At 35.1% G+C, this 14,845-nt stretch overlaps 2 protein-coding genes across 2 annotated transcripts; one reads left to right on the forward strand and one right to left on the reverse strand.

Annotated features, from left to right (window-relative positions):
• Nucleotides 1–4,128: 4,128 nt before the first annotated feature.
• On the forward strand, nucleotides 4,129–7,308 carry LOC126627997 (caffeoylshikimate esterase-like). Its single transcript, XM_050297579.1, has 8 exons — nucleotides 4,129–4,341; nucleotides 4,438–4,470; nucleotides 4,561–4,687; nucleotides 4,810–4,956; nucleotides 5,141–5,271; nucleotides 6,476–6,613; nucleotides 6,711–6,809; nucleotides 6,906–7,308. Exons 1-8 carry the CDS (start codon nucleotides 4,339–4,341, stop codon nucleotides 7,173–7,175), a joined length of 948 nt encoding a protein of 315 aa, XP_050153536.1. The 5' UTR covers nucleotides 4,129–4,338; the 3' UTR covers nucleotides 7,176–7,308.
• A 1,850-nt stretch (nucleotides 7,309–9,158) lies between these two features.
• LOC126628115 (spliceosome-associated protein 130 A-like) lies at nucleotides 9,159–14,269 on the reverse strand. Its single transcript, XM_050297702.1, has 3 exons — nucleotides 11,126–14,269; nucleotides 9,924–10,415; nucleotides 9,159–9,814 (listed from the first exon to the last, which is right to left on the reverse strand). Exons 1-3 carry the CDS (start codon nucleotides 14,129–14,131, stop codon nucleotides 9,677–9,679), a joined length of 3,636 nt encoding a protein of 1,211 aa, XP_050153659.1. The 5' UTR covers nucleotides 14,132–14,269; the 3' UTR covers nucleotides 9,159–9,676.
• Between the last annotated feature and the right edge of the window lie 576 nt (nucleotides 14,270–14,845).

Here is a 14,845-nt window from a genome sequence, read left to right on the forward strand (position 1 = left end):
ATCTTTGTTCTCATGAACTTTTATGTTTTCCTGTTTGTGTGATTATGGTTAAACCACGTCAATATTTTATATTTTTTTTATAGAGATAATAAGACAAAAATAAATAGTAATATAAAATGTTCACGTAACTTAACCGTGATCACACAAAACAGGAGGATACGGGATTCATATCAATTCGAAGTGTCCAAATGGTCACATCTGTTTACAAAACTACTGGTGCCTTTAATTTGGCACTGTTTGGATTTGACTGAACCGTTGCCAGTACAAAAAAAAACCTAATATTTAAAGGGACAAAGATTGTCTGCCCTCCTTATTCATGTGCACTTCTATGTTTTTCTGTTTGTGTGGTCATAGTTAAGCCACATCAACATTTTATATTATTTTTTATAGAGATAATAAGACAAAATTGAATAGTAATATAAAATGTTGACGTGATTTAAACGTGACCACACAAAACAGGAGGGCACGGAAATAAGGAGGACAGATAATCCTTGTCCTATTTAAAGGTGCATGGCTCTTGGACAAAGTTATATCTGCACCATTTCAACTAAAAGACGTGTACTTTGGGACAAGGATTGTCTATTCTCCCACTTTCATTGTCCTCTCGTGCTCTCCTGTTTTGTATGGTCACGGTTAAGTCACGTTAATATTTTATATTATTTTTTTTATAAAGATAATAAGACAAAATTGAATAGTAATATAAAATGTTAACATGACTTAACCGTGACTACACAAATAGAAAGGCACGAGAGGACATCGAAAGTAGGAGGGCAGACAATCATTGCCCTGTACTTTGAGTATTATACTATTACCAACTAAGAACCAATCTTACACACCAGTATTTCACTTTATAATTATACATTGTATATATTTTTATGAAATCTCCAACACAACTGTGTAATTAATTAGAAACCACCTTTCAAATTTTGGTACTAACCACATTTTTTCAGAAGTTTTCCTTTTACGTTTTTACACATGATAATTTTTTCAGGTGTCAATAATAATTTGTCAAATTTCTGCTTCTTTTCTTTATATATTTTGATATAAATTGATTTTTATTTTTTTTTTGTCATTTATTTGGTGGGAATGGAATAAATGTCCAAGTCATGTAGATAAAATGCATCCTCACTACAAACCGCTTTGACATTTTCTTCTCTTCATGATATTTTCTAGTATATTTTTTTACTGAAAACATATAAATAATCGGCATAGTACAACTGATAATTGAAAGAAGGTTGGACTCGGAAGTTCGAAACTTCTTGTGTAAGAGAATATATGCTCGTAACTGTTAACCAACTAAATTACAATCTTCTTACAAGACTATTCTATTGGCAGAGTAAAAAACATAACTCATAATTAGAAGGGTTAAAGCCTCAAATTAAGGTGCATGGTTGCATTTGCATATAGATTACATAGTTGCACGTCGGCCCAAAAATTAAAATAAATAAATGAAAACTAAAAATAGGAACCGCTCATGCAACTCATGATCCATGTGTCTAGGCAAAACCCCAAAGGCCGCAGTCCATTATATGAATCATACCCCCAAATAATAGATTTTTTTTTCTTTTTTCCCAAATATTTTGGAAATTAGTTATCGATCTCCACTTGTTATCCAATATTCTAGTGGACAGAGTATTAGATTTACATTCATACGTCTTAGGTTTAAAACTCTCTCCAACCCCAAATTATTATAACAGTTTCGAACCCTAACAGTTTCCTTAATAATAATAAATTTAAAAAAAAAAAAACTTCTCCATTTCCATGCCAACATTTGTAATAAAAAAAAATAGAGTAGAATTATATCCACTTGGCCAATGGAGAGTTTGGATACTTATCTGCCCACTCACCTTTCCTTCTTCTTATCCGGTGTTCCTTAATACAGAAGCCCTACATTTCCAATACGCACTTTATTGACTTGCATTCCCCTTGACCAAGGAAATCAAATAAATCTAGAAGACGAAATCAAGATCGAATATATATATATATATATATATATATATATATATATATATGTGTGTGTGTGTGTGTGTGTGTATGTGTGTGTGTGTGTGTAAGAAAGAAAAAGTGTTCTTGACATATTGCAATGTACAAAACTGATCTCCCCATGTGATCAATTTTGGTTCAAATCAATAGTTGCGTATACAAACACATTAGTGTACCTTTTGGTTAGTTATTTTTTGGCCGAGCACAATTTAATGTCTCTCGTTGACACAATCGATGACAGCATATAAATTATATACTATCTGGAAAATTATCATTCAAAGAGTGCATTGCCCCTTCAGTGAAAAAAAGGGATTTGCATATAAATTATCTACTGTTTGACAAAATATAATTTTCTTGTTATAATAATATGTATATATCATATGAAAGACTAACAACCCTAAATAAACTACTTCTCACGTTGTTGGTATGAACTAATAGTTTATTAGATGCCTTTAATATTAGAGTACATTGTAGCTATGGTCCCTTAACTTTAACTCAATTGGAGCAATGGTCTCTCAACTAAAAATCCATTACCTTTGGTCCCTCAACTTATCAAAACGTGCAGCTATGATCCCTCAACTAAAAATCCATTACCATTGGTCCCTGAACTTTAATTCAAGTGGAGAAATGATCCTTTAACTTTAATCCAATTGTAGCAATGGTCCTTACAATATAACTCGTTTTGACAAATTTTTTGACATAGTTGACGAAAAGAACCATAATTATACACTTTGATGAGTTAAGGGACCCTAATTATATAAATGGTCATTCCCAACATAGCTTATTTTGACAAAATTTTGACAAAATTGATGAAAATGACTATAGCTACACATTTTGATAAGTTGAGGGACCAATGGTAATGGATTTTTAGTTGAGGGACCATTGCTCCAATTTGATTAAAGTTGAGGGACCATTTGTACAATTTACTCTTAATATTATATTACCAATTGGCCTAAGTTTCAAATTAAGGATGCAGATCCTTGGTTTAAGCAAAGCAGTTAAAAGTCTTCTTCCAATTGGGTTGGATCTATATGCTATATTAAAATAACAGCTTTACAGCAGTAGCGTGTCTATTAAGTTGAAACAGTTAATTTAAAATTTAAAAAAAAAAAAAAAAAAAAAATATATATATATATATATATATATATATATATATATATATATATATATATATTTGAACACATAAACTTGCCATACTTATTGAAGGGATCCCCATTTGTAAAAACAAATGGGGATACCCTCTTGACGATTAGATTAGATTTTAATGAAATTCTGTGGTTGAGATTAAATCATATGTCACAAAATCTCAATCACAGAATTTCATTACAGTCAAGAGGGTGTTCCCATTTTTTTTTTTAAATGAGGATCCCTCCCCTTAAAGGCTTCCCTTATTGACATACTATTGTATGCGAGTTTCAACTGTATTAGTGGCTAATTTTATGCGTCTAAATAGCAACAAATATTTGTACTTATATTAGTAGTCAATTTTGTGTCTCTAGATAGCAACAAACATTTGTACATGTATTAGTAGTCAATTTTGTGTGTATAACTAGCAACATGCATTTATTGGTTTGCTAATGTTATTTCGGTTATTATTTATGAATAATGCTTGTGTCTCCTCATGGGGTACTTACTTGTCTCCCCACTTAAACTAATGAATTTTTACCTTTCGAACATCATAATCAGACCATTCATTCTTTTTATCATTATATGAGATCATATCTGCAAAAAAAAAAAAAAATTATTCAATTTGGAGATCATTTAGTCATCCATACGTGTGAAATCAATCAATAGTCTTGGAAACAAGTAACATCCTCATGGTGAACCATCTATTTGTTTTATGCATATGAATGGCTAAAAAAACTCCAAATTGAATAATTTTTTGCATATATGATCTTTAAATGATGATAAAGAGAATGAACGGTTTTGATTATGATATTCAGACTGTAAAGGTTCGTCAATCATAAGTAAGTAAAGAGATAAGTAAGTTTCCATAAAAAAAAACACAAGAATTATCTTTTATTTATTTATTTGTTTGAGCTATATCAGTCACGACTAACGTCCATTCTTCTTCTATTTTCCACTTCATAATTTTTATCTCAACCGTATACAAAGTCCAAACATATGTAGGATTCAAGTTGACCGCATGTATCACTCCAAGGCAGGCCTATTTATACACATGTATACATTGGTTTCTACTTTTATACAACCTCAACTCCCTTATACTGTCCACTCTAACTTCTAATTTGTTATATTCCATCTGATTTTTGCGTATTTTTCTCTCACTGATCATACTATTAGCAGTCTTCCAGAAAATCCTCAGATTCTTCCAATATTTGAAGCACTCTACACATCATGGTTCGTTTCTCTCTCTCTCCCCCTCCCCCTCTCCCTCTATCTCATCGTTCATCTTCTTTGTGTATTGGTTTTCTTATAATTGTTGGATTTCTACAGGCCTCTGACATGGATGGTGTCAAATATGAAGAGGTCAGACCAAGTTCTGTATTGGGTTTTGATCTAATTTTAGAAAATACTTTTCTGTGTGTTTAGTTCTAATTAATTTTTATATATTTGCAGGAGTACATCTTAAATTCTAGAGGCATGAAGCTTTTCACATGCAGATGGCTCCCGAATAACACCAAACCCAAAGCATTAATCTTTATCTGCCATGGATACGGCATGGAATGCAGCATCACCATGAACAGTTAGTGTCAAAGTTTTTTCCCCATCAATTCATAACTCTAAAAATACCCAAAGAAAACATATTTATATTATATATGTACTCCTGAAAATTAACAGGTTTTCAAAATTGTCCACTTTGATCAGGCACCGCAATCAGGCTAGCCAAAGCACGCTTTGCCATATATGGAATAGACTATGAAGGTCATGGAAAGTCAGCAGGCCTACAAGGTTACGTGAAGAGTTTTGATGATGTGGTGGATGACTGTACCAGCCACTTCACAAACATATGTGGTTAGATTTTTCGCACTCTGTCTCTCCAATTTACAATTCTTCGACATTTCTTTTCAATTAAAGCATAGACTGCTTGCCAATAAAATTAGTAGATAACATGTTGAATGACATCCTGTACAAAGAATTTCGACTCCTTTTCATGCCCTTTTTTTGTCTTTGATTTTAATTTGTGGTGACAATTCAGAGAGCAAAGACAACAAGGGAAGGATGAGGTATCTAATGGGGGAGTCAATGGGAGGAGCTGTGGCTCTGCTGGTGCACAGGAAAAAGCCAGACTTTTGGGATGGTGCGGTTTTGGTTGCGCCCATGTGTAAGGTATTTGCTTCTAATTTGTTTCCACGTTCTTTTTGGACTACTCTCATTGGAGTTTTTTCAGCCCTGGTTTCTGGTGGGTTTTTTTCTTTTTATAATCTTTATTTTATTTCTATGCAAAAATTGAATTTGGACACCAACAAAAAGATTGCACCTTTTCTTAAATTTTTTATTATTTTAAAATTAATTTGTTGACCGAATCTCTGTGGTTTGAAGCCCTTTGAATCAGTCGAGAAAAATAGTGTTTAACCTTATCAATCTAGATTAGCCTTCTTCTTTATCGGGTGCCATTTAGTATATGACATTTCTGTTCAACAATTTTTTTTTAATTACAAAACACAATTTTAACTGAGCTTACATCCAACTTTCCTAACATTATTTCTTAGTTAGTGTTTGATATGTATGGTTTATTAATCCTCGATGGATTTTCTCATTGTAATGTATTCTCTTATTAAAGTAAAATATTTTAGATGAAAACTATTTTGTTTTTTGTTGCAAGAAAGGCAAAGCGAAAAATTAGTATGAGCCTTTCCGACCTTATTATCCTAAATAATTAAAGACATTAGTAGTGTTGTAAAAGTTGTGGGAATGAATACTCACATATTTTAGTCAAAGATAAAAAGTGAGGAAAACTTAAGAAAAGTAGCATTGTTGTTGCTGTATGATGTTTTTCAAAATGCACTCATTTTATTTTTATGATTCTTCATGGATATGGCTCTATATAAGGAGCATTCACAACACACACAAAAGAAAAAGTGAAAACAATAATACCAATATCCATTTCTTCCTGGCTTTACCTGCAATTCTTTTGTGTGATAGTACAAAAATAAATAGTGTGATACATTATACTTGTTTTACTCATGTCTCTACCAAATGTATCTCTCACCTTTGCCTATTTATAACAACTAGGAGCACCTTCACCTCATCCCAAATTTTCGAATCCACAAACCTTTCCAAACTACTTTTGTTTGTTTTCCTTTGAAATCATTTAGAAATTAAACCCTTTCCTTGAAATGGGGAAATATGTGTTATTCAATTTTATCCCCATCCATACAGAAAAAGTGTGGTGCTCTTTCACTTTCGAAATTTCATTATTTTAAAACTAAAAATTAATACAATTTAGTTAATGGACTTTACATTCAACTCCAAATCATGAAAGTTAAACCGACACGTTTTCTGGTTTTTTTTATAACCATTTTACTTACAGATTGCAGATGAGCTGAGGCCATCCCCATTAGTGATCAGTGCTTTGACAAAGCTCTGCAAGTTCATTCCGACCTGGAAAATAATCCCCACAAATGATATTATTGATGTTGCTTTCAAAATGCCTGAAATAAGAAAACAGGTAGTTATATATAATTTTGTATATAATATATTTTCTAAATATATATCAACCAAATTAAAAATGCAGGCCATTGCTGATAATGCTAACCTAATCGCAGGTTAGAGAAAACCCCTACTGCTACAAAGGCCGGCCTCGTCTCCAAACCGGCTACGAACTTTTGAGGGTCAGTTCGGACCTTGAACAGAGGCTCGACGAGGTACTGTACCAAAATGTAATCTCTTTGGCGTTACTGATACATGACCTTACGTCACGTATAATAATTTGTTTTTTTGTTCTTGTCTACTTTGATTAGGTCACCTTGCCGTTCATAGTTCTCCATGGTGAAGACGATAAGGTTACCGACAAATCCGTCAGCAAACAACTCCATGAGGTAGCCGCCTCCCATGACAAGACGTTGAAGATGTACCCGGATATGTGGCATGGACTGCTCTATGGAGAAACACCTGAAAACATTGAGGTTGTTTTTTCTGATATAATTAGTTGGTTGGATGAGAGAAGTTGCTTTGGAAATGCGAGGCTGGAGGGAGAATTAAAACGTGAAAACGACGATTTACCCAAGTAAAAAGTAAATCAAGAAGGCAGATGCAAGGCAGGAGATGGGTGGATATTATTAGTTAATTGTCTGTTTCAGTTGTAAAAATTCTTTATACAGAAGAACAAACGTTTATACAATAAAAGTAGCTTCAAGCCTTCAACTCCGTACGCATAGAAGTTTAACTTCAGATAACATAAAGGGTAACCGTTGGGTCTTGAGTTCAAAGCGTTTACTAAATGGGTGGTGGCATTTTAACATTTCACACATCTCTGTTAATTTTCCGTCTTCAAACTAAATGAATTAAAATAGATCAATTGACAATAATTAACCGAGTGTGTAGAATGCAAAAATGACTGGAAAATATAGGTATGAGAATCATTTCACTTTTTTTTCTTGTGTTTACTAACACATCATGTAGAATTAAAAGGAGAAAATTAGAATTAGATGCCTCATTTTAGACTTTTGTAGACTAAACATTTATGCTTTTTGAGTTTTTTATTAAGCTTTTGAAACATTTGATTAAGATACTCAGACTTGAACTACTTCAGATTAATTGAAATTATTTAATTATGTACTATATATTTTAAATAATTTCAACTATATTTAAGTCTAAAAATTTAAACTTTTCAAATCTAAATGTACATCCACGCCAAATGGAAACATACCAACATTAAATGAAAACGTACCAACGTCAAACGAAAACATACCAACCCCTAATTAAAACGTACCCAATTATAAACTATATTAAAATGAATATTCATCTTTTTGGAATGTTTAAAAATATGTTTGATTCATACACAATACTCTAGATAGTCTTGTTTTTTGGTAGATAAATCGAACAACTTTAGTTGATCAGATATAAATCCTTATTATTGTAGATAATGCAAAATAATAACGATAAATCATATAGTTTTGAATTAACAAAAAGGCTATTGTCCGTTAATTAATGACTCTTTCTATAAAAAATAAAAATTAATAAAAATTAATTAAAGTAATTTAAACTTTTACATTGTTAACGACTCTTTATATAAAAATAATAATAATTAATTAAAGTAATTTAAACTTTTACATTGTTAACGACTCTTTATATAAAAATAATAATAATTAATTAAAGTAATTCCTCATTATTAGGACAAAAAGTAATAAAACTTATGTTTTGAAAACAAACGTACCAAAAATTCAAATGTACCAAGAAGCCAAATGGACCAAAAATTCAAATGTACCAAGTAACTAATGTACCATTATAATCAAATGTACCAATATAACCAAACGTACCTAACAACAAGTTTTGTTACATTCTATTTAATTTACTAAAAGAAATATTTTAATAAAAAATAAAAAAATCTTAAATCATCATAATAAGAGATGCATAAAAATAGGAGGAAAAAGGGAATGCTAACGTGAATAGACTTCTAAGAAAATAAAATTAAAGTACCAAAATTGTAGGGAAAATGTTTAATCAAATTTGCAAAAGGAGTAGATGTTTAGTCCATGACATTTAAAAACCAGGCGTCTATATCAAAACGTCTAATTAAAAAAGTGTAAGTTTTATCTTAAAAGTCGTAATTAAATACCTAAACATAAACAATCAGATCAACTATTCAAGACAGTTGACCTGATTCCCCTTGTTCCTTGCCCTTATTTCTAAGTTCTTTGATTCTTTCCTTAAGTATCACTTTCTATTTCTACATTTTTTTAAACCTCAGTACCATAAAATTTTATTGATACGAAATACGAAATTGAAATAGTTACTGAAATTATCTCAACACTAATGACTCTTGAATTCTGATTGCATTTAGGTAAACATGTCGTAAAATTCGTAGGTGATAAATTAACTCATTGAGTTGTTAATAAGTAACCATTACGACTCATTTAGTAGTGGTGACGATATCATAACACATTATTATGGTGAAATCAAACTAAATGGATCTTAATGGTTCCATCAATAACCCAATAGATTAATTTGCCACATGAAATACTTGATTCGAAATCTCAGCGAAGCAAATAGACTGGATGAATTCAAATACGATAAACAAATGGCGCCATGAAAACCACCGTACATAATTCAGTGCAAGATTTCAGAGAGGGTTACAGAGAAAATACATCAATCTTGCTAACATTGTTCAACAGAGGATGAACCACAAAAGGGGAAAACATCAATCTATTATTACTAATTACAACAACAGGTAATGCAGTCTAAAAGGTGCAAAGATGCATGCTGCTTCTTCCCATACAAATCGATTTTGTCTCAACCATCTGCGTCTCCATTTTTATCACAGAAACATTCGCTCACTCCAGCAACATCAGGAAAAGAAAATCCTCAGGCATGCTTGTCCCGTTAGCGTAACTACAGTCATCATCGATCCCAGCAAAATGACACTGCGATAAACTACAGATGAACAAAATTCTAAGTTGTATCGTGTATTCATCCACTTCAACCTTTTGACCAAAACAGTGATGTTATGAGATGAAAGCATGCTAAAACCAAAAGGTCTGGTAAAACCAGGAAGGAACTTTTGAGCTTGTTCTTAAATGATCTTGTTTCGAATCTCCTCGAGTTTCTTCAGTATCTCTCCAGGAGTTCTATCCAACTCATCCGCAATTTTTCTCTGCAGATCCATGGGCAATGTTGGGAACTGCTCACACAGATCTCCATCAATCACATCCTGAAAAATTAGTAACAGAAATTTTAAGCTTTCTAACCTGGTCATATTAAAAAACAAAGAACAATAAAATAGAAAGAAAAAATAAACCTATATTTTACAGCTGAATTACCTTGACTGGGAAATACGCTGATCTATAAGCCATGTGATCTCTACCACACAAAGGTGGATGCTCCTGCCTCATATACATCTCCAAGTGAGAAAAGAAGTCAACGTCATCACGGGAGGTGAATGCAAGCAATGAACCCAAGCTACCCATCACTGTTCCATAGATGATGCACTCCCCACCACCTGGAATTAGAGATGCCTTCTGCAAGCAGCTGACGACATCACCAACATGATACTGCACTATCTCCTCTACTTTGTTGGGAGCGCCATTCAACCTTCCCTGCTCCCATTTTATCCTCCCACCCGTTGGATCTTCTTCTATCTCATCTGAAACATCCTGTGGTAACCGCACAAAATAGAAATTCCCAAACTTGTCCGCACCTGCCATGGTGTCAAAATCTATATGGAAGGATGCTGTAATCCATCTTGGTACACAATCATCAGCAAAGATGTACAACTGATTCTCATCCCGCCTATACTTGCAGTAGTGGAATGACTGCCAAAGAAATTAACACCATAGGAAATATAGTTAGTCCCTTATAGTGAACAAAGAACGGCAAGCAAGAAGAACAAGAACATGTACTTCAAACAGAAATCCACAACACAAAAAAGCACCTCACATCCATCCAGTATGCAGAAAGCTGATATTGGGATATAACTACAGAATAAATACCACGCAATGGATGCATTACATATTACAATAACTACAAGGGGTGTGATATCCACACACCCCTTTTTACTTCTCTCACACCTTTTTGGTTTTCGGCCGTCGGATCGGATGAATTGAAGAAGATCAACGGACATAAATTAACAAGGGGTGTGTGAGAAGTAAAAAGGAATGTGTGGATAGCACACCCCTAACTACAAACCCAATATACATCAGGACACTATATATGACATGTCATTGCAATTTGTACGAGGAGATATTCTAGTCTAAATTTCAACTATTTGACCCTTCCGGAAGAATGCCTTAACCAAAAAATAAAAAAACCAAGCATGTATCTACTTATTTGGCCTATATAATCCAAGGTAAAAAAACATGGTATTTTAAATGAACAATATGAAAAAAACATTATGACACACAATAGGATATCAGTGTACCAAAGAAAAACATACATGTATAAAGAAAATGTAAGCGTGGGAAGATACCACACAACAGGAACCAGGAGGCCCAATCAAATAACAAATAGATGAACGAAGACATACCTCTTGAATGTCACCTACATAAATCCGATCGCGATAGGTCTGGATTGATACAATTGTGTTGGGAAACAGCTTATTCTCACACTTCCTGAGCAACCTTTTCTTCCCCAAATCATAGAGTCGGAGCACTGGTCCAATCCCAGCTAGTAACCTTCCTTGAAACTGGCACAAGGCAAGAGGAACACCATCCACTTGTGTCTTGTGCAAAAGTTCAAGGGACTTGCCATCATCTATAAATCTATATATGTGAATATAGCCTGCTGTTACACTCTTTTTTGGCCAAAACTGCAGTCCCTTCGCTGTGCCAACAGCTAAAAGTGTACCATACTCCTTGTCATGGAAATTCACTGTACAAATACTAAATGCAGCTTCGCTATCCTGAAGCTCCAGCAGACATGTTGTAGTTGCTGTCTTGGGGTCAAGAACTCTAATGCAAGACACCCATTTGTCAGACTCTGCCTTAGGATACCCATAGTGCTCATCAGATAAGGGATCCTCCTCATCGCCACCATTTTCCATCTGCTCTACATTACCGTTTCCATTTTCACCTAAACCCGCAGCCTCAAAACACTCCTTTTTTGCAGCTTCACGCTCTTCTGCTGTGAATGCTCCTTGATCACTTTCAATAATTACCAAAAGCTTTCGTTTGAGTTGAACGATAAACTTTCTAGGGGTATACCTCAGTGGAATCACAGTTTCATTAAATGTTTCTCCCAATCTTTCAATAGTAAATACCCTCAAAGCATTTCCAGCAACAGAAACTACACCTTCCGAACATTGATCGGATGAAAATGAGGCAGCATATTCAAGGGTCTCATACGATAGTGGTGTTAAGAGAAAATGTCCTTGATGGATATAACCAAGCCAGGGCCGACTTGACAAGCAAAGCATAGCATGCTTGCCTCTCACACTAATTGAAAATAGCTTTGGTGCTCTTAGTCCCAAGAATCGAGAACGGGAATCAGAGAGCTGACCTGTGACCATATCCACCACAGTTCTGAATAAAATCCCGGAGCGTAAGCCAGCATTAAGGAAAAGGTTAGCAGGATGATCAGCACCATCCTCCCCACCAATTGAGGCCTGAACCTCAAGAAAGAGGAGAGATTCTGGAACTCCAGAAAGACTTTGCACACTAAGAATTTGCATACAGTCATCAGGATCCAATGACAAAATACGAATGACGCTGTCATATGAACCAACTGCAAGGAAACGAGATCTCTGTCTCCCTTCAGGTACCGGGGAAATGTCTAGACAAGCTACATCTCCAGACATTTCATGCTTCTCCACCTCCATTAACTGACCAGTCATATCAACCTCAAAATATATAAGTTCTCCTCCGCTCAGTGCAATAACTACTTGAAGTCTATTAGAGCCAACCTTTACAATCGTCCTCTTTCCAGGAGTTCTCCATTCATTAATACGTCCATCTTCCCTAATATGCCTAATTCCATTTGGGTGCACTTGCATCAGAGAATCATCACCTATCAAAGAAACTGCAAGTGATGGGGTAGTGTCTAGAAACCCACTGTCACTAACTTCTTCAACCGTCTCACCAATTGAAAGCACAAGAGTAGCATTTGCAAATGACACCACAATGTATGCATCAAATTCATCGGACACATTCTTCTTCACAGTCCAGACCGCACTCGGTACACCAGGAAGCTCTGACACAGCCATCTCACTGATAGCTAAACCAGGTCTTAGTATCCTGAGGGATGAACGAGGACCCCGCCCACAAAGTGTAAATATTTGAGGTGTTTCTTCCTCAAATAGATTATTGACCTTCATATCCATTATTGGCATCAAGCTCTCAACTTGATCAATCCTAACAAGGTTCTTAAGTTTTCTGGGCTGGAAAAACAAAGGCTGGAAACCTTCTTCCGTTTCCATCAATGTAGCTGATGAAGACTCCACATCAGGCTCTTCTCCTATTGCCTGGAACTGGTACAAAGAGTGATTCCCAAACTCTGACGCAGCAAACAAAAACCCAGATTTTAACACACACATTGAAGTTGTAACTGGAATTGTATCAAAATACTTGATTTTTAATTCTGAGACCTTATCGTTATCATGATCCAGAGTAACCTTAAATATATCTCCATACTCTGTCTGTAAAAGAAAAAAGAACATTGACTTCTGCTTGTGCATAGCTGCTGAAACTATAAGAACCCCACGCTCTGCAGGCAAATCCGCACGCCTAGGAATCACAGCCCTGAGATCTGGTTTATCCTGGTTCTTATAAATCACAAAATTTTCCGCACAGACCAATACACCGCTTGGACCATCCCCACCTCCAGGAACCGTGACCAGCATATTTGCACCATTATCAACCTGATCCGACCACTTCCTCGATACGTGATTGAGCCCAAGATCAAGCTCATAGAAAGTCAAATGCTTCTGCGCCTCGTTCGCCGACTGCCCAGTAGAGTCCTGATCAGCTTCCGCATAATCCAACTCAATGGCAGCAAACATGGGATTATCAAACCCGCAATCAACCCCACATATCGAATACACAATAGTATGTGACTTGTGCGCCTCCAAGGGCGACGAAATTGTCAACCTAGCAGAAGTATCCCTATTCAAAACGTAAACAAGCTTCTGCTTCTCACATGCCCCAACCATAACAGCCCTACCCTTAGGATCAATAGCCAAATACTGACCCGGAACTATCCTCCGACAACCCGATTTCCCGAAAGTCTCCTGGTGAATCTTATCAAACACATTCTTCTCCTTATTATACTCAAGAATCACAATCCGACCCGAATCGGACCCGACAACAATATAGTCCTTCTGAGACCCGGTGAGCCTAAACTGAGCTAACGACCTAATTGCGCCGAAAATTTCAACAGAGAGGAGAGTCTGGATCTTACCATTTTCGTCTGGGCGGAGAAGGTCGAGAACTTTGCCGCGGGCGACTACGATCTCCTGGGCCTTGCCGCCGGAGAAGTTGCCGTTGATGGCGCAGACTATGCCGGTGGCGCGCTGGAGAGTGAGGCTGTAGAGGTACATGGCATGGAAATTTGGAGCTGCCGGAAAAAGCTAGGGTTTTGGGAGGACGGTGAAGTGGGGAGTGTTGGGACCTTGCGAGGTTTAGGCCCGTTTAGGGTTTTGAATACTCCAGTAAGAGAGAGGCTGAAACTTCGTCAGAAATCGGGGATGTGTTTATAATTAAATAAGCCTAATTGCACCTATAGTCCCCTTATTTATTCATATTTTCACTTTCATCAAAGTTATTTTTTTGTTTCACTTTTGTCCTTGTAGTTTCATTTGGTTAGCAACTTTAGCCCAATCTATTAATGTAATTACTCTTTTTCTTTTTTTGGCTTTTTAACAAAAATGATCATTTAGATTTGCATAATTTCTCACTTTGGTTCTTGAGTTTGTCCACAATCAACCATTTTGATCATTCCTTGAAAAATCTCCATAAAATAAGGGCAAAAATATTCTCAATTTTTGTCAAATCATTTTAGCCTATTGTTTATTAAATTGAGGTTAATTTTTTCATTTTGATCCTTATTTAACATAATTTTTTACCTAAGGACTAAAATGATTGATTGTAGACAAACTTAGGGATCAATTATATTGATTTCAAATCTCAAGAAACAGAGGAGTTATGCAAATCTTAAAAATCATTTTGACTGAAAAACCCTCTTTTTTTAGAAGTAAAATTAAGGACAATTGTGCACTCTTTCGTCGTAGGTAGCATGTAATAACTGACATTTT

Source organism: Malus sylvestris, chromosome 7 (genome assembly GCF_916048215.2).
Source record: "Malus sylvestris chromosome 7, drMalSylv7.2, whole genome shotgun sequence".
Lineage (NCBI taxonomy): Eukaryota > Viridiplantae > Streptophyta > Magnoliopsida > Rosales > Rosaceae > Malus > Malus sylvestris.

Coding starts and splice junctions, on each gene's coding strand:
- LOC126628115 (XM_050297702.1), bottom strand. CDS start 14,131: ATGTACCTCTACAGCCTCACTCTCCAGCGCGCCACCGGCATAGTCTGC. Junction 10,416..11,125: donor ATGTAGGTGACATTCAAGAG/GTATGTCTTCGT, acceptor TTTCTTTGGCAG/TCATTCCACTACTGCAAGTA. Junction 9,815..9,923: donor CAGCGTATTTCCCAGTCAAG/GTAATTCAGCTG, acceptor CTAATTTTTCAG/GATGTGATTGATGGAGATCT.
- LOC126627997 (XM_050297579.1), top strand. Junction 4,688..4,809: donor ATGCAGCATCACCATGAACA/GTTAGTGTCAAA, acceptor CACTTTGATCAG/GCACCGCAATCAGGCTAGCC. Junction 6,614..6,710: donor TGCCTGAAATAAGAAAACAG/GTAGTTATATAT, acceptor ACCTAATCGCAG/GTTAGAGAAAACCCCTACTG.